The 27069-nt window shown below is 39.9% G+C and overlaps 1 protein-coding gene across 3 annotated transcripts in view; it reads left to right on the forward strand.

Annotated features, from left to right (window-relative positions):
• The window catches only part of CDC16 (cell division cycle 16), a 43847-nt gene that overhangs the window by 10852 nt on the left and 5926 nt on the right, over positions 1-27069 (forward strand). The window contains exons 12-18 of one of the 3 annotated variants that reach the window (XM_015544595.2): positions 1371-1496; positions 11711-11863; positions 13186-13249; positions 15795-15856; positions 16972-17107; positions 18821-18911; positions 22407-22889. In XM_015544595.2, coding sequence (XP_015400081.2) covers positions 1371-1496; positions 11711-11863; positions 13186-13249; positions 15795-15856; positions 16972-17107; positions 18821-18911; positions 22407-22666 — 892 coding nt within the window. In that variant the 3' untranslated portion in view covers positions 22667-22889. Of the gene's footprint in view, positions 1-1370; positions 1497-11710; positions 11864-13185; positions 13250-15794; positions 15857-16971; positions 17108-18820; positions 18912-22406; positions 22890-27069 lie in introns of those variants that run through there. The other 2 variants (XM_042980844.1, XM_042980842.1) reach the window with 2 other exon arrangements.

Below are 27069 nucleotides of genomic sequence, written 5' to 3' on the forward strand. Positions count from 1 at the left end.
TGCCCCAATTACATACCTTTTTATAAGATGTCATGAGGGGATATAAAAGTCAGTGGTGTAGACCTTATTCTCAAGGAATTTACGATGTGTGTAAATTATAAGTGAGAAGAAACATGAAACAATAATAGACGTTTGGAAGGTCCTGTTTTTCATTTACAGAGATACTCGGCACCTTTTAACTTTAGGACTTCTTTTGTTAATACTTGTGAAATTACATGAAACTACATGAGATTAGGGTCACTAAATGTGACTATAAAACAGAATTCTTGTCATAGTGAACTGGTTTATATAAGGATCTGCTGTGTGCAGCCCAGTCAAGCTACTTTATAAGTGTGATTTCAGCCACATGAACAAACTGGAAAGTGGATCTAAGAAAAAGTGTGTAAACTTTGGACATAGATTTGAATTCTAATACAAGCTCTACCACTTGCTAGCTGTAATTCCTTGGGAAAGTTAATAACCTCTGACCCTCTCTTCTTTAAAAATGGGAATGATACAATACTTGTATCCCAGGATTGTTAGGAAAATTGGTAGGATGACTCATAAGGATCCTGCACTCGGAAAAACAGGGAGTTCTCTGGTCAGTTGAATGTTAAGCATTTTAGAAGAACTTGCTTGTGCTTTTTCCTGGAGTAGGCAGATGATTCAGATGTGATAGTTCCTCTGAACTGTGCTTCTCTGATTTAGTGATGGACTCCATGTGAATCAAGGAACATTTGAGTGATAGAAAACTTAGAAAATAAAATGCTGGGAAATGGCATCTCATTGTTTATATTTTCCTTGTTTTGTGGTGTGTTCTCTTTATTCTGGGTGTCCTGGGTCACCGGGTGTCTGCTGATTGAAGACTACTTATGACGGCTTAAGACTGTGTGGTGCAGTCTGCAGGACCAGGGTGTTCTCCTGCTGCCGTCCACAGGTTGTCACTTAATCTTCCCAGCCTCAGTATACTGATGTTTAAAATACAAATAACGATTTACCTTGTAAGTTACTAGGTGATGCACATGAAGCATTTCACATGGAGTCTGGTGTAAAATATGCCCTCATTAAATGGTTGTTGCTACCACAATTACTGAAACAAAGCTCTTGGATTAAGTAATATTTGTAAATTCAGAGTGTATTTGTATTTGTAAATATAGAGTGCCAGTGGGTTCAACTATTGGACCTAAAAAGTTGTGGACCTCTCTTAAAATGTCTTAAAATTTTGCTTGTACTATTAAACATTCTTTTATTTCAAATGAGATTAACAATTGTTATGTAAGTATTTAATATGTTAAGAGCTCATTTATTTAATTCCAATATCCTTGAAGCTATCAGCTTATATAAAATTAACAAGAATGAATCTCTCACTAGAATGACGTTTCTTGTTTCAGCAAAGCGACAACACTTGAGAAGACTTACGGGCCTGCGTGGGTAGCGTACGGACACTCATTTGCAGTTGAGAGCGAGCATGACCAGGCCATGGCTGCTTACTTCACAGCCGCGCAGCTCATGAAAGGGTACGGCAGAGTGCGTGGTGAAATCCGTGAAGGGCTGCTCTTGCTAACAGAATGACGATTCTGTTACTACTGTCATTGCCATTTGGTCGCTGAACTAAACAAAAATATCTTATTCGTATCTTGTTAGTAGCTTATGATTGAACATGGAGGGAAAGAGGCTGGTGTAGTGGTTTTGACCTAGCAGGTCACTTTCACCAGTACAGAATGGCACTAGGAAATTAAGCTGAGGGAAGAAAGGAGGGTTAGAGGCTCCTTCTCATGCAGGAATGAAAGTATTCGTGAGCAAATATGTTATCTTTATCCTATTTATGTCCAAAAGGTATTTGATGTAGGCTTTGTGGACTGTATTTGACAGCGTTCTTGATTTTATTTACTTACTTTTTATTTATTTTTATGAGAGAAAGCATGCGCGTGTGCGCATGAACCAGGGAGGGAGGGGCAGAGAGAGAATCCCAAGCAGGCTCTGTGCTGTCATTGCAGAAGTTGATGCGGGGTTCCATCTCATGACTATGAGATCATGACCTGAGCCTAAATCAAGAGTCAAGACACTTAACCAACTGAGCCACCCAGGTACCCCTCCAGTGTTCTAGATTTATATCAATATTAAGAGTATTGATATTAAGTGATATAAGTGCACCCTAAGAGTATCTTACTTTGTGGTGGGGAGTCATCTCTCCTGTCAACTCTCTTTGGACTTGCCTAACACTTGTCCTAGCCCTACCACGTGGTGTTCTTTTGTGTGGGCTGTGTGGAGAGGTAGTAGGAGTGCAGTAGTTCCAAGGGCTGGTCTGGAGTCAGACTCCTGGGGGTCTCAGCCAAGTATGTACCCTCTTGAAAAATAGGGAGAATTGCAGTACTTATTTTCTGGGAATAATTGAGACAATACCAGTTAAAGACTTGGAACAATGTCTGACATGCAGAAAGCAGTCAGTAAAAGTTAGCTGCCTTAATTTCTTTGCTTATAGTATTCAGAAGTGGGATCATATATTTATCTTCATTGAACGTCATCTCGTTAGGTTTGATTTACCTTTTCTATTTCCTTACAAGCATTCTAAGTGTAGTCACTGGGGTAGGGCTTTATATATGAATTTGGTCAGGGTGAGGATATATAATTCAGTCCTAATACCAACGTATTATTAGAAATAGTTCTCCAGGTTAAAATGGTTTCAGCAGTTACTGACCCACCTGAATGGTCCTCAGTACCAATCGTGGAGAGTCCATGATTCTCCAGCTTATCCACTGTGATGTGTGAGACCTTTCTTTCCCAGTGTTTTGCTAAAACTTGGCTCCCGTGTCTACCAAGACCTCTAATCTATCAATCTGGTCAATTGGCAGAAAAAAAAGTCTCCACAATTTACCTTGGGTTGTTTCTCACTATTTTTTTTAACGTTTATTAATTTTTGAGACAATGCGAAAGACACAGTGCAAGCAGTGGAGGGGCATACAGAGGGAGACACAGAATCTGAAGCGGGCTCCAGGCTCTGAGCCGTCAGCCCAGAGCCCGACGCGGGGCTCGAACTCACAAACCGTGAGATCGTGACCTGAGCCGAAGTCGGATGCCCAACCAACTGAGCCACCCAGGTGCCCCCTTGGGTTGTTTCTTATGAACACAGGCTAGAGTGTGCTTTTTAATTTTATTTATTTTATTTATTTATTTTTTCTGGGTGCTCACAAACCCAGAATAGTTATTGTCAGTTTCTACCTAAGAATCAAAACTAATTACAGAATTTTCCAATGTAACAAACTACATTCAAGTAAATTTTCAAATCTGCTCACCAAGATAAGCATTATTCTTTTCATTTCTTCCCCATCAGAACAACTTTGCATTCTCTTAACTTCCCTGTGTTTGGATAAATGTTTGAAATTGTGTAAATACTGTAAGTGTTCCTTTATGATTTCTTCTTTGAGCCACTGGTTATGTAAGAGTATGTTGTTTAATTCTCACATATTTGTGAATTTCCCAAATTTCCTTCTGTTAGGATTTCTGATTGAATTCCATTGTGGTTAGAGAGCATATTATATGTATCTCAGTCCTTTCAAATTTATTGAGGCTTGTTTTATGACCTCACATGGTCTATTGTAGAATGTTCCAGGTGCACTTGAGAATCTGCTTTTTTGGGGTGATTGTTGTACTGCAGTCCCTTGGGTCTGATTGGGTTCTAGTGTTGGTCATGTCTTCTGCTTCCTTGTTTATCTTTTGCCTAGTTATTTTATCCATTGTGGCAGGTGAGCTGTTGAAACCTCCCAACTATTATTTTTGAATTTTGTCTTTTTCCCTCCAATTCTGGCAGATTTTGCTACATGTATTTTGGGTCTCTATTGTTAGGTTTTGAGTGCAGTCTTTCACTATTATAGGAGGTCTTTCATTGTCTCCGGTAACAGCTTTTGTCTTAAGTCTATTTTGTCTGATACTAGTATAATCACACCAGTTCTCCCTTGTTACTGTTTGCATGGTCTTTTTCCATACTTTTACTTTTAACTTGTGTCTTCAAATCTAAAGTAGGTCTCTTATAGACAATATGTAGTTGGATCATTGTTTTATTATTCATTCTGCCAATTTCTTTCTGATGGAATTTTATGTGTTACTGTGTTATGTAATTACTGGTAAGTAGGATTTATGTTTACCATTTGCTCTGTTTTTATGTCTTTTTTGTTCTTCCTTGTTACTGCCTTTTTTGTTAGATATTTTGTAATATACCATTTTAATTCCTTGGTTTTTCCTTATACTATATTTTTTGAGCCTTTTGTTTTGGTTTGGGTTTTTAGTGGTTATCTTGGGGATTACAGTTAACATCTTAAAAGAATCTAGTTTGTAGGGTGCTTTCCAGCACCAACAACCAATTCTCTGATTATCTGGACACTAGCTGGGTCCAGTTCTGACTGGTCAGTTCAGTTCTGACACTACCTGGATTTAGTACAGACCCTTCACAGGTTAAGCACTCAGTCCCATAAGACTGCTGCTCCCCACTTCAGACGCCAGTGGTAAGTCCCAGACCACTTTCACTTCTGACTGGCTAGAAATCGGGGGTTCCCATGACCCTCTCCTGAGATTTGGTGATTTGCAGAATGACCCACAGAACTCAGGAAGGCATTTTACTTAATTCTTCTGGCTTGTTATAAAGGGTATACTCCAGAATAGCCAGACAGAAGGTATCCACACCCTCTGCAGGCAAGCCACTCTCCCGGCACTGCACTGTGTTCACCAGCCCAGATACTCAGTCTCTTTGTTCGCAAGTTTTTATGGAGCTCAATTTCCGGCCCTTCCCTTCATGGGAAGTCAGTTGGAACTTTTGTTCCCACCCTCTTATCACTTGGTCTTCCTGGTGACCAGCCCCTTACAAGGCTGTTTTGGGGCCCTACCCTGAGTCACCTTCATTAGTATAAACTCAGGTGTGATCAAAAGGGGTCACTGTGAATACCAAAGAGACTCCTATCACTAAGGAAATTGCAAGGGTTTTTAGGTGCTCCGTATCAAGAACCAAGGGGAAGACCAAATACATTTCTTACTTTACCACTGCAACTTAATTCCAGTTGTATAAAATTTTACTCTTCTGCAGTTCTGTTTCTTTCTGCCTCCTCTGTGCTCTTATCACACAGATTACATGTTACACATCGTAAGCCCCCAACACAAATTTATGATTGTTCTATTACTCAGTTATCTGTTAAATCAGGTAGAAGAATTGCAAACAAAATATATTTGTACTGTCTTGTGTTTACCTAGGTGGTAACTTTTATTAAATTACTTAAAAAAAATTTTTTTTTTAATTTACATCCGAGTTAGCTAGCATATAGTGCAACAGTGGTTTCAGGAGTAGATTCCTTAATGCCCCTTACCCATTTAGCCCATCCCCCCTCCCACAACCCCTCCAGTACCCTCTGTTTGTTCTCCATATTTAAGAGTCTCTTCTGTTTTGTCCCCCTCCCTGTTTTTATATTATTTTTGTTTCCCTTCTCTTGTGTTCATCTGTTCTGTGCCTTAAAGTCTCATATGAGTGAAGTCATATGATATTTGTCTTTCTCTGACTGACTAATTTCATTTAGCATAATACCCTCTAGTTCCATCCACGTAGTTGCAAATGGCAAGATTTCATTCTTTTTGATTGCTGAGTAATACTCCACTGTATATGGAAACCACTTCTTTATCCATTCATCCATCGATGGACATTTGAGCTCTTTCCATACTTTGGCTATTGTTGATAGTGCTGCTACAGATATTGGGGTGCATGTGTCCCTTCGAAACAGCATACCTGAATCCCTTGGATAAATACCTAGTAGTGCAATTGCTGGGTTGTAGGGTAGTTCTATTTTTAATTTTTTGAGGAACCTGCATACTGTTTTCCAGAGTGGCAGCACCAGTTTGCATTCCCACCAGCACTGCAAAAGAGATCCTCTGTCTCCACATCCTCGCCAACATCTGTTGTTGCCTGAGTTGTTAATGTAAGCCGAATATTCTGACAGGTGTGGTTTTGATTTGTATTTCCTTGATGATGAGTGATGTTGAGCATTTTTTCATGTGTTGGTTGGCCATCTGGATGTCTTCTTTGGAGAAGTGTCTATTCATGTCTTCTACCCGTTTCTTTACTGGATTATTTGTTATTTGGGTGTTGAGTTTGATGACTTCTTTATGGATTTTGGGTACTAACCCATTATGTGATATGTTGTTTGCAAATATCTTCTCCCAGTCTGATGGTTGCCTTTTAGTTTTGCTGATTGTTTCCTTCATTGTGCAGAAGCTTTTTATTTTGATGAGGTCCCAATAAGTCATTTTTGCTTTGCCCTCTGGAGACGTGTTGAGTAAGAAGTTGCTATGGCTGAGGTCAGAGAGGTTTTTGCCTGCTTTCTCCTCGAGGATTTTGATGGTTTTCTGTCTCACGTTTAGGACTTTCATCCATTTTGAGTTTATTTTTGTGTCTGGTGTAAGAAAGTGGTCCAGGCTCATTTTTCTGCATGTTGCTGTCCAGTTTTCCCAGCACCACTGGCTCAAGAGACTGTCTTTATTCCATTGGATACTTTTTCCTGCTTTGTCAAAGATTAGTTGGCCATACGTTTGTGGGTCCATTTCTGGGTTCTCTGTTCTGTTCCATTGATCTGAGTGTCTGTTTTTGTGTCAGTACTGTACTGTCTTCATAATGACAGCTTTGTAATACAGCTTGAGGTCTGGGATTGTGATGCCCCTTGCTTTGTTTTTCAAGATTGCTTTGGCTATTCAGAGTCTTTTTTGGTTCCATACAAATGTTAGGATTGTTTGTTCTAGCTCTGTGAAGAATGCTGGTGTTATTTTGATAGGGATTGCACTGAACATGTAGATTGCTTTGGGGATTATCGACATTTTAACAATATTTGTTCTTCCTATCCAGGAGGAGTCTTTTTCCATTTTTTTGTGTCTTCTTCAACTTCTTTCATAAGCTTCTATAGTTTTCAGTGTATAGATTTTTCACCTCTTTGGTTGGATTTATTCCTAGATATTTTATGGTTTTTGATACAATTGTAAATGGGATCGATTACTTGATTTCTCTTTCTGTTGCTTCATTGTTGGTGTGTAGGAATGCAACCGATTTCTGTGCATTGATTTTAGATCCTGCCACTTGCTGAATTCATGAATCAATTCTAGCAGTTTTTTGGTGGAATCATTTGGGTTTTCCATGTAGAGTATCATGTCATCTGCGAAGAGTGAAAGTTTGACCTCCTCCTGGCCAATTTGGATGCCTTTTATTTCTTTGTGTTGTCTGATTGCAGAGGCTAAGACTTCCAATACTATGTTGAATAACAGTGGAGAGAGTGGACATCCCTGTTGTGTTCCTGACCTTAGGGGGAAAGCTCTCAGTTTTTCCCCATTGAGGATGATCTTAGTGTTGTGTCGTTCATATATGGCTTTTATGATCTCGAGGTATGATCCTTCTATCCCTACTTTCTTGAGGGTTTTTATCAAGAAAGGATGCTGTATTTTGTCAAATGCTTTCTCTGCATCTATTGAGAGGATCATATGGTTCTTGTCCTTTCTTTTATTGATGGGATGAATCACATTAATTGTTTTGTGGATATTGAACCAGCCCTGCATCCCAGGTATAAATCCCACTTGGTCATGGTGAATATTTTTTTAATGTATTGCTGGAGCCAGTTGCCTAATATCTTGTTGAGGAGTTTTGCATCCATGTTCGTCAGAGAAATTGGTCTATAGTTCTCCTTTTCAGTCAGGTCTCTGTCTGGTTTTGGAATCAAGGTAATGCTGGTTTCATAGAAAGAGTTTGGAAGTTTTCCTTCCATTTCTATTTTTTGGAACAGCTTCGAGAGAATAGGTGTTAACTCTTCCTTAAATGTTTGGTAGAATTCTCCTGGAAAGCCATCTGGCCCCGGACTCTTGGGTTTTTGGGAGGAGATTTTTGGTTACTAATTCGATTTCTTTACTGGTTGTGGGTCTGTTCAAATTTTCTATTTCTTCCTTTTCAGTTTTGGTAGTGTATATGTTTCTAGGAATTTGTCCATTTCTTCCAGATTACCCATTTTATTGGCATATAGTTGCTCCTAATAGTCTCTTATTATTGTTTTTATTTCTGTTTGTTGGTTGTGATCTCTCCTCTTTCATTCTTGATTTTATTTATTTGGGTCCTTTCCTTTTTCTTCTGGATCAAAGTGGCTAGTGGTTTATCAATTTTGTTAATTCTTTCAAAGAACCAGCTTCTGGTTTCATTGATCTGTTCTACTGTTTTTTTGGTTTCAATAGCATTAATTTCTGCTCTAATCTATTATTTCCTGTCTTCTGCTGGTTTTGGGTTTTATTTGCTGTTCTCTTTCCAGCTCCTTAAGGCGTAAGGTTAGGTTGTGTATCTGAGATCTTTCTTCCTTCTTTAGGAAGGCTTGGATTGCTGTATGCTTTCCTCTTATGACTGCCTTTGCTGCGTCCCAGAGGTTTTGGGTTGTGGTGTTATGATTTTCATTGACTTCCATATACTTTTTAATTTTCTCTTTAACTGCTTGGTTAGCCCATTCATTCTTTAGTAGGATGTTCTTCAGTCTTCAAGTATTTGTTACCTTTCCAAATTTTTTCTTGTGGTTGATTTCAACTTTCATAGCGTTATGGTCTGAAAATATGCACGGTATGATCTCAATCTTTTTGTACTTACTTAAGGCTGATTTGTGTCCCAGTATATGGTCTATCCTGGAGAACGTTCCATGTGCACTGGAGAAGAATGTAAATTCTGCTGCTTTAGGATGAAGTGTTCTGAATATATCTGTTAAGTCCATCTGGTCCAGTGTGTCATTCAAAGCCATTGTTTCCTTGTTGATTTTCTGATTAGATGATCTGTCCATTGCTGTAAGTGGGTGTTGAAGTCCCCTCCTATTATGGTATTACTATTGATGAGTTTATGTTTGTGATTAGTTGATTTATATATTTGGGGGGTTTCACATTTAGAGCATAAATGTTTACAATTGTTAGGTCTTCTTGGTGGATAGACCCCTTGATTATGATAGAATGCCTTTCTGCATCTCTTGATACAGTCTTTATTTTAAAGTCTAGATTGTGTGATATAAGTGTGGCTACTCTGGCTTTCTTTTGTTGACAATTAGCATGATAGATGGTTCTCCACCCCCTTACTTTCAATCTGAAGGTGTCTTTGCGTCTAAAGTGGGTCTCTTGTAAGCAGCATATAGATGGATATTGTTTTCTTACCCATTCTGTTATCCTATGTCTTTTGATTGGAGCATTGAGTCTATTGACTTTTAGAGTGAGTATTGAAAGATTAAAAAAATTTTTCTTTTAATGTTTATTTTTGAGAGAGAGCGAGCGCGAGTGAGTCATGGAAGGGCAGAGAGAGAGGGGGACACAGAATCCGAAACAGCTCTAGGCTCTGAGCTGTCAGCACAGAGCCAGACATGGGGCTCAAACCTACAAACCGGTAGACCATGACCTGAGCCGAAGTCGGACTGAAGTCTTCTAAATTCCTTTTTTTAAAATGTGGGATTTGAGTTACTGTATAGTCTCCTTTCATTTCAGCGTGAGGGACACCCTTCAGTGTCTCTTGTCTGCAACAATATTTCTCAGTTTTTTGTTTCTCTGAGAAATGTTTAATTTCACCCTCATTTTCAAGGGTAGTTTTATTGGGTATGAAATTCTTGGTTGGTGCTCTGTTTCTTTCAGCACCTTGAATGTCCTCCCTCCGCCTTTCCTGGTGTCCAGGTATTTGATTACAAGTCAGGTGTTAATCTTATTGGGAATCTCTTGTACGTCACTGGTTGTAGTTTCTTACTGCTTTAAAGTCAGTAGTCTGGGAGTGCCTGGGGCGCTCAGTCGGTTGAGTGTCCAACTTCATCTCAGGTTATGGTCTTGCGGTTCGTGAGTTCAAGACCCACATCAGGCTCTGTTCTAACGGCTCGGAGCCTGGAGCTGCTTTGGATTCTCTATCTACCTCTCACTCTCTGCCCCTCCCCCACTCATGCTCTGTCTCTCTCAAAAAATAAATAAATGTTACAAATTAAAGTCAGTAGTCTGACTATGACTATAATATGTCTAAGTGTGGATCTCTGAGTATCCTGCTTGGAGTTTTTTGTTTGTTTTTTTAATTTGAGGTGTTTTGGGCCCAAATATTCTTTAGTATCTAATATTCTTTCTGCCACTTGCTGTTTCCCTTTGCCTTCTGGTGTTGTCATCGTGTATATTTCGGTTTGCCTGATAGCATCCCACAGGTCTCTGAAGCTTTGTTCATTTTTCCTTATTCTTTTATCTTTATGTTCCTTAGACTGGGTAATGTCAGTTGACCTAACTCCAGGTTCACTGATTCTTCTGCCTTTTCAAACTGCTGTTGAACCCTTCTACTGAACAACCCTTTTCGTTATTTTATGTTTCAACTTGAGATTTTATATTTTTGTTTTCATATAGTTTTTTAAATGTTTGTTTATTTTGAGAAAGAAGAAAGAGAGAGTGTGTGCACTCACACACGTGAGTGAGAGAGAGGCAGAGAGAGGGAGAGAGAACCGCAAGCAGGATCTGGCTGTCAGCACAGAGCCTGATGTGGGACCCAATCTCACAAACCGTGAGATATATGACCTGAGCCAAAATCAAGAGTCAGATGCGTAACTAACTAAGCCACTCAGGCACCCCTCTATTTTCATATTTAAAATAGCTTATTTAAAGTGTTTGTCTAAAAATAATAATAAAATGTTTGTCTAGTACATCCAACATCTGGTGTTTGTCAGGACAGTTTCTATTGCCTGCTTTCTACCCACTCCCCTGGATTGCCAATCGTTTCCTGGGTATTGGCATGTTTCACCTGTCTTTGTGTAGTAAACAACGCTCAGATTGTTGTTTAGATAGTTAGCTTCTGAAGTTCTGAAAAATTTATTTTGACAGTTAGGCAGTGTTGATACTGCTTTTTCTGGTGTCGAGTTTTGGAGGTGTTTACTTGGCCATTTTGGAAGTACTTCCTCCAGGTAAATCCTTTTAAAGCGTCCTTCATGAACCTATCTGTAGGTGATAGACTCTTCACCTGAGCTGATTCTTGATTAAAACCAAAGCACCTACCAACCTGTTGGTTAGTATTTATAGACTTTCTTAGATTCATCTTCAAAAAAATATTATTTTATTCTGTTTGTTTTAATGTAATTACTGGTCTGGCAAGAGATTCAGTTAAGAAGTGGTTAGTACTTGCTCTGTACCTACAACTGTTTCAGAGGATGTGAAAATGGGGTATACATGACATACTTTTGAAACCCTTGGGGATAGAACTGATAGTAATTGAGATAATAGGAATGGACACAAGGGAGATCCATTTAGGTTAGAAAGTCCGAAGCATTTCCTAAAGGGAAGGGTCACTTGAACATGTCACAAAGGATAAATAGTAGAGGAGGGGGAAGACAGTCAAGGCCAAAGGTATGACATTAGCATCGTAGAAGAAAACAGGAAGCACAGACCTGCCCTTCTGCTTAGGAGAGTTTTGGTTTTTTTTGTTTTTACTGTAGAATGATGAAAAATAAAGATAAGTAAGTAGCTTGCTGATAGATTCTAGAAGTGGTCTGAAAGTGATAGATTCTAACAGGTCTGAAAACCTATTAGACATTTATTACGTATTAGTAAATGAAGTGTTAGGAAAAAAAGTAAACACATTATTTTGGGCTATGTTTAAGTTATTTTGCATACAGGATTTGAAGTTGGTAAATTAATTTCTGCTGAATTATAAAGTTTTAGGTGTTGCATATGTGAAATTCTCCAATATTTTTAGGTGTCATTTGCCAATGCTCTACATCGGATTAGAATATGGATTGACCAATAACTCAAAGTTGGCTGAAAGATTCTTTGGCCAAGCGCTAAGCATTGCACCAGAAGACCCTTTTGTTATGCACGAGGTTGGCGTAGTTGCATTTCAGAATGGCGAGTAAGTCTTGAAAGGCCCAAAACCCTGTTTTCTTTCTGTAAATGAAATAAAACCAGTCACTAGAGTTTAAGTGATTAGGGACTCTTCAATAGATTTTTGTTTTTAAATGTGTATTATTTGAAGAGAAGGAGGCAGACATTAGAAAAAAAAATAGAAAGTGTTATTGTGGAATTCTTTAAAAATACTGTACTGGGGTTTTGGTCCCCTGGGAGGTGGGCTCCTGCAGACTCCATTCCAAGACTGGACAGTTATTGCTGACTGTCCAGTAACCACACCCTGTAGGGTGCCTGGAGGCCTTGCAGAACCCTCAGTCAGTCATCTCCTTGTTGGTTAGGAGTTGGAGTCATACACTGAAGGGAGATTGCCCACAGCTGTGAAACAGAAATGAAGTTAATCCAAAAATTAAACTAATTAGAATGGCCCAGATTCCTGGTCATTTGAGGCATTAGTGTAACCTTGGATATTTGTAGAATAATTCAGTATCATGCTCTAAAGAGAAAAATGTCTGTAGTGCTTTGCACTAAATTATACATAAATTTAAAAACAACAAATTAGTACTACTGTGTTTTTTATGGCATGTGTGTGTATTCTAAGAATTGGATTATCTAGTGTTTACAAAAGCAAGTTTGGAGCTGTTGTAAAATGATGTAATATACAGCCTGTTGGTTTGTAGCCCAGGGCCCGCTCCTGGAGTACTTTCATACTTACGTGCACTTTCCCAGCCAAGGTCATAAGTGACATTCTGCCTTCCTGTTTCTGCTCTCATACTGTAAATGAGTTTGTGGGTTTTTTTTCAGTGCCACATTTTTCGCATTTTTGTGTTTTTTGTTGATGATTTCACTGTTTGAAATGATCCCCAAGCCTGGTGCTGATGTGCTGTTAGTGACCCTAAACACAAGAAGGCTGTGATGAGCCTGTGTTAGATGAGCTGTGTTGCTGGCTGTGAGTTCAGTGTCAGTAAATCAGTTTGTACGTTAAATAAGGTATCGATCAACAGAAACACATATAAAACAGGTTATATGTTGAATGGTTGACCAGAGGTTTATAGGAACCTGAGCCTGTACTTTTGCCAGGAGCAGTAGTTCAGTATTTGCTAAGGCAGTGTTCACATTGACTTTATAGAATGTGATTACCAGGAATAGTGATAATTAACCATATCCTAAAATCTTGAACTCCTATAATGTTAATGCCATAAAATTCATTAATTTCACCTTTAAAGTTGAATTTTAATAAACTATTTACAGAAGCTTATCTCGTTTTTTCTTAAAATGTTTATATTTGCTAATTTTGAATAACCTGCAACCTTTTCCCCTCTATTTTAGATGGAAAACAGCTGAAAAGTGGTTTCTTGATGCATTGGAAAAAATTAAAGCAATTGGGAATGAGGTATCTTATGTAACATCTGTAACTCTTGTGTGTGTTTACTGTTGAATGAGAACAATAATATGGACAAAGTCTTGCCTGGGAGATAAAGGGCTAATATTTATCATGGCAAATGTCTTGTTAATGTTTGAATTTCAGGCATTTATTTTGCTGCATGGTGTAAAATGAGTTTGTTTCTAACTGAGAAGGTAGATGTCAACTGTTTGCTTCCTAGGAGGCTTTGATATGTGGGAGTAATCAGAATATATTTGATGATTTTTTGATATGGGGAATATGTGACAGTTAGTGGATACTAGTGGGCACTGTAGCATCTAACATAAGATGTCCTCTAGAACTGAAGAGGCTCCTCTTGAATTAATGGGTAAGTATACAGCACCCACCTCTGTAGGAATAAGGCCAGGTATCATTTTATTCAGACCTATCATGGCTCTTCCTGACCTTGTAGTTACTACATATTTAGATCTCTCAAGGTTTGAAACATTTTGCTAGGTTCTACCATATGAAAGACGTGTGCTCATGAATTAACCTTCTGCTAGCTTGGATGTGTATATGTGGGTATTTTTGTAAAATAATATTAATTTTAGATACTGTCAACTTCTGTAGGTAAGGGATTTGCATATTGCTACTCTTCTAGTTCTTGATTCTTTTTATTCACATCTATTTTGTTTTGTGCCATTCTGATTGTCACTTCCCATTTTTACTCTGTTCCTATTTGGGCCGCCTTGCTTATAACCCACATCTTCCTTGGTGCTCGTTACCTTCACTGACACAGACACAGCTCCCTTGGGGTCCCTGCCAAGTCTCTTATTTGTCATACATATGAACTTAAAAACACTGTATTTCTGTGTGTTGGCACATCTTTTATATAAAACAGGTTCTTTTTTTTTTTTTTTTTTAATGTTTATTTATTTTTGAGAGACAGAGCGAGCTGGGGAGGGGCAAAGAGAGGGAGACAGGATCCAAAGCAGGCTCTGCGCTGACAGCAGAGAACCTGGTGTGTGGCTCGAACCTACGAACCATGACCAGCCGAAGTTGGATGCCTAACCAACTGAGCCACCCAGGCACCCCTATAAAACAGGGTCTTGAACAGCTCAGTCTTGGGTGGTCTGGATAATAAATGTGTTTTTGTTATATGGGATGGCCACATACCACCTTGCTAGTTTTCATAGTAGGATACCTTAGGGCCTTGCTGCTCTAATGGGACCAGCTGCATCAGCATCACCTGGAAGATCACTAGAAGTGTAGGGTCCCAGGTCTACTGTGTCACGTCTGCAGTTCTAGCAAGATCCAAGATTCTCATGCTCAGAGAAGTTTAGGATGCACTGTCACAAACTACACTTAGAGTTAAAACTATATTCGTTGATGATCGGAGGGCACTGTGGAGCTTTGCAGAAATTTACAGTAATGGCTTTAAGTACAAATGCCCAATGCTACTGAAAGTTATGTGAAAAGGGGGAAATAATGTTTGCCTTCAGTTGTAAACTACAGCAAATGTCCAAACAGCCAAAGGGAAGCAATGTGCCTAAGAACCATGAAGGGTTTGTTTTCATTCTCATAGGCCACACCTCCTGGAGCCAGGCTCATGGGAGCTGGAGACTATGGCTCAGATCTGTTGCCTGGTTAGCTCAGACTGACTGATGTGTGTTGACTGTGTCCTAAGCTCTGAGCTAGGTGTTGGGAGGAAGTAGGAAACTGACGTGATAGCTCCTGGCCTTAGACCTGTTGGGGATTGCAGATAAGTAAATTGGGGGTAATGATACAGTGCACAAAAAAGGCCATGATTGAGGAAATAAAGAAACTCACGCAAGGGAGCAGTTAACCGGAATTTGAGGATGGGCCAAGAAAACCTCGTGGATACAGTTGTGACATTTCAGTCCTAAAACATGAGCAGATATGTTTTGCCAAGCAGAAGTGAGGAAAAGAGTGTATTAGGTATAGAGAATGGTATGTGCAAAGTTGGAGCTAATCGAGAATGTCAAGAAATGGGTCAGGAGGGCTGAGTGTGGATCGTCAAGGGCCTTGTACCTTATCTTGAGGTGGTTGGGCCCAGACAAGACTTGTTACATGGAGGTTGGCGTTATGCTGGGGCAGCTGATGAATAAGCCTTCGGTAGTTGCTAGGGGTTAGGGTTGACATGGGTGCCGGGCATGAGAGGCAGGCAGGCACTTAGAAGGGCGTGAGGTTGGGGAGCTGGGAGGGCAGGAGAGAGGGTAAGAGATGGACGGGTGGCATGCTGGATTTGCAGTGCTTATGAGGTTTCCAAGTGGGAATGTTTAGTAGGCAGATGGAAAGCTCTGGGCTCAAGATACAGAATTTGAATGCCAGCACAGACGGGCTCATTAACAGTGTTGTGGTAATAAAATAACAGCATCCTCAGGAAGTCTCTTCTAATAGGAAAGAAAGATGGAGAATCCACAAATACTCTGCTTTGTGCTGTGCAGGCACTGCCAGAGAGGGCGGCCTGCTTCGCTGTGTGCAGTGGTGTGGTTGAATGGGCGTGACTGGAAAGTGGCACATGAGTCATGGGTTTGGTGTTGCTGTGTTTCAGGTGACGGTTGACAAATGGGAGCCTTTGTTGAACAACTTGGGGCATGTCTGCAGGAAGCTTAAGTAAGTGAACTAGGACCATTGAAGAAACATTCTTTGCGATTAAACGTTTACTTAATTTTGTGTAGCCTTTCTCCATGTTTTGTTTTGTTTTTTAAGATTTTTATTTTTAAGTAATCTCTACACCTAACATGGGGCTTGAACTCATAACCCCTAGATTAGGAGTCGTATGCTCTACCAACTGAGCCAGCCAGGCACCCTTCTTTTCCCATATTTTTATTTTGAGGTCCTCCAGCTTTGTACTTTGCTTCTCAGACACAGCAAGCATCAAAATAATTATCTCTAGTGAGTTTTATTATCTCTTTTTTTATTATCCCTGGTAGTATAATTTTATTTTAGAAATATAGAGAATTACAATTCTCTAATAAATTTCATTTTCTTAGATAAAAAAATTGGTATTCAAAATTAATTTGGAAGAATTAGGACAGTAGGGTTTATTTAAAACCATATCCATATTCTAACTTACTGTTTTTCTCTAGGTACCAGTTTTATGATGTGATAAATAGCATTGCAAAAATAGATTCTTTGGTTCAGTATGTTTGGGAAACTCTAGGTTACTCAAAATTTAAGAGGTTTTTCTATTTCAGGATATGTTGGTGTCTTGAGTATTCATTATGAGCTGCAGCATTTCCCAAACCTTATTGAACCTTCTTCTCACGAAAGATTTTACAGGGCAGGAATTCCAGAGAACTTAGGAAAATGCTGTTCAAGTGACTTCTTTGGACCTTAAAGCAAAAACCTTTGGTTGCTTTTAACCACCCCCAGTGTGGGAGGTTTGTCTGGCCCCAAAAGAGACCTTGCAGTGTGGTGGGGCACAGGACCCAGGGCCAGAGGTTATGTTCTGGCTCATGTCTCCCACCTGTGTCCCTGTGAGAGCACCTTCAGCTGGCTGGGTGAGAAGGGCAGGAAGATCCATTTAGGAAGGCGTCAAGGTACACGAAGGTGGTATAACCATTCTGGATGGTTACGGTGATGTACCAGATTGTTTTTGATGTTGGCACATAGATGAATACTCATCTTAGATCTAGAAATTCAGTACTTTCACTGTACCCACTAATTGTTTTCTCTTTCTTCCCGTTCTTTCTGCTCTCAACTCCCTGTCTTTTCTTCTCTCACAGAAAGTATGCCGAGGCCTTGGATTATCACCGTCAGGCACTGGTGTTAATTCCTCAGAACGCGTCTACCTATTCTGCCATAGGGTATATCCATAGTCTGATGGGCAACTTTGAAAATGCTGTTGACTATTTCCACACAGTATGTCTAGTTAACATTTACCACTTTTTTTTTTTTTGAGAAGATCTTTTCTAGCCAACATTGTATTTACCATTTTAAAATTCTTCAGACGACTTTGTGGTTTCTTCTTTCCTTTCCAGAGAAAAGCATGTGTGTGTGATACTCATCAAATTAGAGACAAATGTGAGACTTAGGTCCTAAGTGTGCAGTCAGACATACATGTGTGCATGAGGTTTGTGGGCCTCATCTGAGCTGGGCATCACATCTGGGCAGGAGAAAAGAAATTCTGGTCTCTCTGTTTAGGACTTATAGTTAAAGTCCTAAAGTCCTTGGATCACTTTTTTTTTTTTTTTTTTTAATTTTTTTTTTTTAACGTTTTATTTATTTTTGAGACAGGGAGAGACAGAGCATGAACAGGGCAGGGTCAGAGAGAGGGAGACACAGAATCTGAAACAGGCTCCAGGTTCTGAGCTGTCAGCACAGAGCCTGACACGGGGCTCGAACTCACAGACCGAGAGATCATGACCTGAGCCGAAGTCGGCTGCTTAACCGACTGAGCCACCCAGGCGCCCCACCTTGGATCACTTTAGTTGGTGAACAAAACATCTGTGTCATCACAAGGAAAGAATCTCACGTCATACTTCACTAGACCTAAGACACCATCAGTAATCAGGTTGGGTGCCCCGCCCCCCAACACACAGACAAACCTTTAAACTTTACACAATTCTTTCCAATCTCTCAGTTTTTTGGTACTTAGAAAAAGCACTCTTTTGGGGCACTCTTTTTGGGCATATTAGGACATAGGTTTTTTTTCAGAGATGACTCTAGTATCTACATAAAAAAGAAAATATAAGTGAAATAAATACTTAAGATGCTCTATTCTTTACATTCAGAATTTGGTTCTTTTAAATCACTTTCGTACCAGGCGGTCAGTGTCCCTGTTTTCCTGGGGCTGGCACGTATACCCTGCTCTTGAAGGTTTTTCCCAAAGGCGTTGACTATGCAAATCTTACGCTGCCAGAAGGTGTCAATGCAAGGATTTTAGGCAACAGTCTCAGTTCCTGTATTTTTGAGTGTTCACGTGGTTTCAAATCTAGTCTGTACATCACCATGGCTACCCACGCAAAACACCCTCATCAGAGCTGTGGCCAGCTGACAGCAGTAGTAAGAAACCACCAGTAGTTTAAAGCGTCCCAAGTTCAGAAATGTTAGAATAAAAAAAAAAAAATGGGTCTTAGAATTGATGAAATAATGGTATTTGGAGAGAGATAAAATCTGAGAAAATGCATAGGGTTGGTTAGAGATTTTCAGATGAGATCAAGTCCTGAAGATGCCATTATGATAACTAGGATACTGAGCTAGGCAGAAGTGTGGACTGGGCAGCTTTTCTGGTTTGTGTGATATTTCGAATGTGTGTATTTGAAGATTCTATAATTTACCTCTCTTCTGTGATGTAATTAATGCAGAAGACTTAGAAGGCTCTATGTAGAGACAAAGTTTTGAAAATCTTTTTGGAGGACTGGGATTTCAAACATAAACAGTGGTGTGATAACCCTACATGTGCCCATCGCCCAACTGCAACAGACATCAACTCATGGCCACTCTTGTAGGCCCCCCCCCCGCCCAACCTCTGATTCCCTGTAGTGTTTTGAATGGAGTCCTGCAGGAATATTTTTAAATGAAAGAGAAGGAAATACATTTTCTTGTAATAACCATGGTGAATCTTTTCTGCAGGCCCTTGGTCTTAGGCGGGATGATACATTTTCTGTTACAATGCTTGGTCATTGCATTGAGATGTACATTGGTGATTCTGAAGCTTACATTGGTAAGATTATAATTAATTACTCTGATTGACATTGCATCCCATTCTTTAGATTGTTGTATATCTCTGTTTAGGTTTCTCAAATCTCATGTAAGGTTTTAAGTTTAACTTTCTAACCATTTAACTATATTATTAAGAAACTCCATTTATTTGTTGGAACAATTCTGTGGGAGTTAATGGCTCATTAAGTGTTCAGTTTATAATTGAGTACTTGGTATATGCAAAATACTATTATGGAGTATGTGTAAAGTGCTGTGATATACAAGAATCAATCTAATTAATTGCAAGGCACCTGGCTGGCTCAATTAGTAGAGTGTGTGACTCTTGATTGCGGGGTTGTGAGTTCAAGCCCCACGTTGGGTGTAGAAATTACTTAAAAATAAAATCTTAAAAAGAAAAAGTGTTAAAACAATCTAAATTGCGTAATGGGAAAAAACCTTAGAGACTTTTAATTTCCAATAGTTTCTAATTTCTAATAAGTAATGAAAACACTCTGGCCTTAATACTTTATAATGAGGTTTGTTGCATATTAATAACATTAATTTTTGCATTTCAGTGGACTGTTAAGTTGGCTTACATTCACACATTACAGTGCTGTGTAATTTTTTAAGTATTTTTTTTGGTAATGATAAGCAAGTGTTAAGATAAATTTGGGTAGAATTGCTCTCCTTGGGCCTTCATTTAGTGACAAACATTGTAAGGTAAAGAGGGTGTAATGAAGTTAAACTCGAGGTCTGGACTTTGGGGTAGGCAAAGATTTCTTTCACAGGACACAAAACCATGAGAGGAAAGCAGTGTTCAAGTAGGTTTCAGTAAAATTAAGAACTTTGTTCATCAAAACACTGTTATCAGAGTGAAAAGGCATGTCATAGACTGAGAGAACTTACAATTTATAGACTGGTCAGAGCTTGTATCTAGAATACAAAAAATCCTATAAATTGGTGAGAAAAAGTTCAGTCAAAAATGGGTCCAGAATGGGCAAAATACCTGAACAGGAGCCTCACCAAAGAGGCTGTCCGCCAAAGCAAATGAATGTGCGTACTGTCGTTGCATATTATGGAAATGAAATTAAAACCATAACAAGATGTCATTGCACACCTGCAAAATGGCTACAAGTGAAAACACCGCTAGTGCCTAGTGTTGGTAATGACGTATACACCTGGTATGCTTGTATATTATTGGTGGTTGGTGCTCATAGCAGGTAGAACCACTTTGGAAAACTGTTCAACGTATCTGCTAAAGTTAAACAGACCTGTTAAAGCAGTTATCTGTTGCTGCCTAATAAGCTACACCAACCGACAAGGATGTATTACCTGTCTCAGCTCTGTAGGTTGATTGGTGGCTCATTTACTGGTCTCATCACTAATGCAGCTGTGGTCAGCAGTCACTTGATGGGCTGACGGGCTAAGATGGCCTTATGCACAGATGGAGACCTCAGCCAACCCAGCTGGGCCTCTCATGGGTCTTTCAGACTTCTCCATAGCATGGAGGTCTCAGGGTTCTAACAACAAGAACTAACGCCTCAAGACCTCTTGAAAGCTGGAAGTTTCCTAGAATCACTTCCGTCACATTCTGTTCAGCACAAGTCATGTGATCGAGTGCATTGTCATCAGGGGTGGGGTGTGATTCATTGGGGTGTTAGGGTGCTGACCTACCATGCTGCTCTTAAGCCATAGCAGTTCTCCTCCCAGGTGTGTGCCCAGTGGATCAATGTCTCCGTAAGCCAATGCTCACATGCAGAGTTGTTCACAGCAGCTGTTTGTAACCACACCTAACTAGAAATAACTGGATGTCCATGAGTAGGAGAATGGGGAAGTGAATTGTGGCAAGCATAAGCGGTAGAGTACTACACAGTTAAAAGGACCAACGATGAAGTCACACTGTAACCTAGGTGAATCTCCCAGATTTTGACAAAAAGAATATATACTGATAAATTCCATTTATGTGAAGATTAGTTAATCATAAGCAAAACTGATCAGTGGTGATAGAAAAATTAGAGTGGTGATTCCTTCTGGTTTGGGAAGGGGAGGTGTTCACTGGAAAGGGCGTGAGGTGGTTTTCTGGGAACTGAAGGTGTTTTCTTTGTGGTCTGGTGGTGGTCATGTGGGTATATGTGTATGTGAGAACTTGCCCAGCTCTGCACACTTTTTACGGTGTGTATGTTGTGGCTCATTTTTGTAAAGCTAAAACAGAAAACTTGAGCTCTGGCACCCTAAAGACCCTGAGTTGGTATCTCAACTCTGCCACCAAGCCCTGTGGCTTTGGGCAAGTCTGAGCCTCAGTTTCCTCTTTTGTTTGAGGAGGGTCTTACAACAGGCTTAAATGCAAAATTCTTACAAAGCTAAGGAAGGTCTGGAGGTAGGGTACTGAGTGAGACAGACATTTTGCCTGTCTTCACGAAGATAATGGTCTTACAGAGATTTCCAAGTGTATTAGTCATTACTTACTATTTATATATATATTTTTATTCAGGTATAATTGTCATGTAACATTAGTTTCAGGTGTATACCATAATTCAGGATTTGTACATATTGTGAAATGATCACCACGGTAAGTCTAGTTAACATTCATCACCATACATAGTTAGAAATTATTTTTCTTTTGATGAGAACTTTTAAAATCTTCTGTCTTAGCACCTTTCAAATGTGCAATACAGTATTTAATCACTGTGCTGTACTGTTTTTCTTTTTAGAAGGCTTGTTATTATCTGTCAAAACACCTGTTGCTGAAAGCTATTAGTTTGAACTGTGTAAAATTATTTTGTGTCAGAAATGATTGAACCTAATACATCTGTTGGAAATCTCTTCTCCATCATTCATAAGATTTTGATGTGTGGAAAGTGTATTTCCCCTCACTGTGTTTCTGTGTGCATAAGGGTGCAACTGCACCGATGCCAGAATGCCAGTGGGCTGTTCTTGTTTGTAACATGCAAGGGCAAGTGCCTGCTGTGGCTCCCTTGTGTGTGGGGGCTTTAGGGATGGTGCCGCTGCCACATGGGGCTTGAAGTACATGTGCTTGTCAGTCTCCCAGCAGCCGCCCTTGATAATCGAGAAAAAGAATAGGAGGAGAGTGATTGGAATTTCTCCTTCTGAGCTGTACTTGTGCTCGTAAAAGTACCATTGGACTTAGGGGTGCCTGGGTGGCTCAGTCCGTTGAGCATCTGATGGCTTCCGCTCAGGTCATGGTCTTGCAGTTTGTGGGTTCCAGCCCCTCATTGGGCTCTGTGCTGACAGCTCAGAGCCTGGAACCTGCTTTGGGTTCTGTCTCCTTGTGTGTACCCCTCCCCTGCTTGTGTTCTCTCTCTCTCTCTCTCTCTCTCTCCCTCCCTCCCTCCCTCCCTCCCTCCCCCTCCCTCCCTCAAAAATAAAAATAAACATTAAGAAATAAAAAAGTACCATTGGCCCTAAACGTTGGAGGTGGTGCTACATACATGATGATGGAAATGATAGATAATGACAGGGTTTCTTATTTTATTCTCCTTGTGGTATTCCCTTTTAGGAGCAGACATTAAAGACAAATTAAAATGTTATGACTTTGATGTGCATACAATGAAGACACTAAAAAACATTATTTCACCTCCGTGGGATTTCAGGGAATTTGAAGTAGAAAAACAAACTGCAGAAGAAACGGGGCTTGCACCACTGGAAACCTCAAGGAAAACTCCAGATCCCAGACCTTCCTTGGAAGAAACCTTTGAAATTGAAATGAACGAAAGTGACATGATGTTAGAGACATCTATGTCAGACCACAGTAGTTGATTGCAGACAGATCTCCATTCCATTTTGCCTTGGGGGAGGTTGGGGTTTCCTCACACCCTTGTCTTGTCTTCAGAATTTCCCATTTCTTAACACGAATCCAGACTGCACCTCTACATTTAGGAATGGGGGCCTGCCAAAAGAGACTGGACTGCACACCTTTGCAACAGGTGTTTTCTGACCCTACAAAACAATTATAGGTAGAGGAATAAAGAGGTAAATTGTGTATTATGTCTGTTTTTCCTTTTTCAATAAACTTTCATTTTCAGAATAATTTTAGTCTTATGAAAAAGCTTCAGAGACTGCACAGAGAGCTCCCATAGGACCCCCAGACGGTTTCTCCCTGTTCTCATCTTATGTGACTGTGAAACCTTTGTCATGACAAAGCAGCGCACATTGGTACGCTACAAGTAATGGAACTCTGAGCTTTATTTGGATTTCACCATTTTCCCATTAATGTCCTCTTCCTGCCCTGCATCTTATCCAGGGGCCACACTGCACTTAGCTGTCACATCTCCTTGGGCTCCCCTTGGCTGTGACCATGTGTCAGACTTCTGTGACCTACAGGGATTTGAGGAAGACTGGTCAGATGTCTTGTAGAATGTCCCTCAGTTGGAGTTTGATGTATTTCTCATACTGGACTAGGGTTATTTGTTTTGGGGAAAAAGTACACAGATGGGAATGAAGTATCTTTCTCATCACATGTCAGAGGGTATATAATATAACATGACTTATCACGGATGGTGTTAATCTTGACCACGTGGTTACAATGATGTCTACCAAGTTTTTCCACTGTAAAGTTACTGTTTTTCCCTGCCTGTAATGTGTGATTTAGAAGCAAATCATGAAGTTCAGCCTATCCTCAATAGGACCAAGGTTGTTTTTGTTTTTGTTTGTTTGTTTGTTTTTAGGACCAAGGGCTCCACCATCTGGAGGGGGGGTCTATCTGCACATATTTGGAAGTCTTCTGTAACAAAAATTCGTGTCTTCTCCCATTTATTCAGCCATTAGTTAAGTATTATCAAAAATGAATATGTATACATATGTATATGTATACATACTTTGTATTTTAAGTTATAATCCTACACAATATTATATTAGGGCTTCATTTCTTTTTTTTTTTTTTAATTTATTTATTTATTTTTTAACGTTTATTTATTTTTGAGACAGAGAGAGACAGAGCATGAACAGGGGAGGGGCAGAGAGAGAGGGAGACACAGAATCCGAAACAGGCTCCAGGCTCTGAGCGGTCAGCACAGAGCCCGACGCGGGGCCCGAACTCACGGACTGCGAGATCATGACCTGAGCCGAAGTCAGACGCTCAACCGACCAAGCCACCCAGGCGCCCCAGGGCTTCATTATTTCAACTTTGGCCATTGGGACCTCCTTGAGCCTGGCTCCTGTGTCCCTGTGATATAACCCCATCCATTTTTGTTGTGATTCTTTGTTCTGGTAAAATACACATAACATGAACTATGGGCTTTAGTTAATAATGCATCACTATTGATACAAATGTCGCAGTGCAAGGTGCGGATACAGGTGTGGTGGGGAGCATGTGGGAACTTGTGCTTTCTTTTCCATTTTTCTGTAACCTAGTGCTCTAAGAAATTATGTGCATGTGCGGGTATAGATATGGGTAGGTAGCCATTTTAACCAATTTCAAGTGTACATTTCAGTGGTACTTATTTCCAGGTTTTTTTCATTCTTGCAAATAAGTTTTGTACCCATTTGGGCAGGAACTCCACACATGTTCTCCCCCCAGCCTTTGGTAATCTCTAATCTACTTTATGTCTGAATTTGCTTATTCTAGACCATGTAAGTGGAATCACACAATATTTGTCCTTTCGTGTATGACTTTACCTAGCATATTTTTTTTAATGTTTATTTATTTTTGAGACAGAGACAGAGCATGAACGGCGGAGGGGCAGAGAGAGAGGGAGACACAGAATCGGAAGCAGGCTCCAGGCTCTGAGCCATCAGCCCAGAGCCTGACGCGGGGCTCAAACTCACGGACCACGAGATCGTGACCTGAGCTGAAGTCGGATGCTTAACCGATTGAGCCACCCAGGCGCCCCCCTAGCATATTTTTTTAATAAAAGTATTTATTTTTGAGAGAGAGCATACAAGCTGGGGAGGGGCAGAGAGCAAAGGGGACAGAGGATCTGAAAACAGGCTGTGTGCTGACAGCAGAGAACCTGATGTGGGGCTTGAACTCACAAAACCTGAGATCATGACTTGAGCCAAAGTCGGATACTTACTAGATGCCCCTATCAAGCATATTTTTAAGGTTCATTCCTGTTGCAGCTTTTACCAGAACTTTATTCCTTTTATGGCTCAATAATATTCCATAATGTACATCACATTGATTTATGGATGGATATGAGTTATTTCCATCTCTTGGCTATTGTGAATAATGCTGTGAGCATGCGTGTGTAAACATCTGAGTCCCTGTTTTCTGTTCCTTTGGGTATTTGCCTAGGAGGAGAATTGGCTCATGTGATAATCCAGTGCTTTTTATTTTTACATTTTTTTAAATATTTATTTTTGAGAGAGAGAGAGAAACAGAGTGCAAGCAGGGGAGGGGCAGAGAGAGGAGACACAGAATCCAAAGCAGCTCCAGGCTCTGAGCTGTCAGCACAGAGCCTGATGTGGGGCTCAAACTCACAAACTGTGAGATCATGACCTGAGCCGAAGTCGGATGCTTAACTGACTGAGCCACCCAGGGGCCCCATTCAGTGCTTAACTTTTTGTGGAACTGGGCAACTTTCTACAGCAACTGCCCATTTTACATTCCCGCCCCCAGAGCATGAGGTTCCAATTCCTCTGCACCCTCACCGGGACTTTTATTTTTTGTTGTTACAGTCCACTCCAGTGGGAAGTAGCTGTTTCATTTGTGTTTCCCTAATAACTAGTGATATTGAGCATCTTATCCTGAATTTCCTGGCCATTTGTATGTCTGTTTTGCAAAACTGTCTATTCAGATCTTATGGCCACTTGTGTGTGTGTGTGTGTGTGTGTGTGTGTGTGTGTGTGTGTGTGTGTGTGTGTGTAAGTTTATTTTTGAGAAAGAGAGAACACAAGCAGGGGAGGGGCAGAGAGAGAGACACAGAATCCAAAGCAGAATCCACACTCAGCACAGAGCCCAATGTGGGGCTTGAAGTCAAACTGTGGAATCATGATCTGAGCCGAAATCAAGAGTCAGATGGTTAACTGACTGAGACACCCAGGTGCCCCCTTATGCCCACTTTTAAATTGAGCTGTTTCTTTTTGTTGTTGAGCTATAGGAGTCCTGTATTGGTTTTGAATATTAAATCCTTGTCAGATATGTGATTTGCACATATCTTCTCCCATTCTGTGAGTTGTCTTTTCACTCTCTTGATAGTGTCCTTTGATATACAAATTTTTAATTGAATGAAGTCCAATTTATGGTTTCTTTTGTTTATGGTGTTTTTGGTGTCATATTTACAAAACCATTGCCAAATCCAAGGTTATGCAGATTTTCACTAAAGTTTTCTTCTAAGATTTCCATAAATTTAGGTCTTTGATCCATTTTGAATTAATTTGTCTAAATGTTGTAAGCTGTGTTCAACTTCATTCTTTGGTGTGTGGATATTCAGTTTTCCCAGCACCATTTCTTCAAGAGACTGTCTTTTCCCCATTGAATAGTGTTGGCATTCATGTCAAAAATCAGATGATGGTAGGCATATCTGGGTGGTTCAGTTGGTTAAATAAATGTCCAACTCTTGGTTTTGACTCAGGTCTTGATCTCACGGTTTGTGAGTTCGAGCCCCATGTCAGGCTCTGTGCTGACAGCATTGAGCCTGCATGCGATTCTCTCTCCTTTCGGCTTGCTCTCTCTCTCTCTCTCTCTCAAAATAAATAAACTTAAAAAAAAAAAAACTTAATTGATGACAAAGATGAGAGTTTATTTCTGGGCTCTGGATTCTATTCCATTGGTCCATATGTGTATCCTTAGGCTAGTTCCACACTGTTTTGATTACTATAGCTTTATAAGTAGGCTTTGAAATTAGGGTGTGTGAATCCTCCAACTTTTTCTTTTTCAAGATTGTTTTGGCTGTTGTGGCTTCCTCGAATTACCATGTGAATTTAAATGTTTGTGTTTTTTTCCCCATTTCTGAAAAAAGATGGTATTGGGATTTTCAGAGAGATTTCATTGAATTTGTGTGTCTTCTTAATATTATATCATCTAATCCATAAACAAAAACTGTCTTTCCATTTAATTGTGTCATCTTGATTTCTTCCAGCAGTGCTTGTAGTTTTCATTGTGCAAGTCTTTTACCTCTTTGGTTAAATTTATTCCCAAGTATTTTATTATTTTTTTGGATGCTATTATAAATGGAATTGTTCTCTTAGTTTCCTTTTTTTGATTGTTCATTCCTAGTGTA

The sequence above is a fragment of the Panthera tigris genome, chromosome A1 (assembly GCF_018350195.1).
Source record: "Panthera tigris isolate Pti1 chromosome A1, P.tigris_Pti1_mat1.1, whole genome shotgun sequence".
Classification (NCBI taxonomy): Eukaryota; Metazoa; Chordata; class Mammalia; order Carnivora; family Felidae; genus Panthera; species Panthera tigris.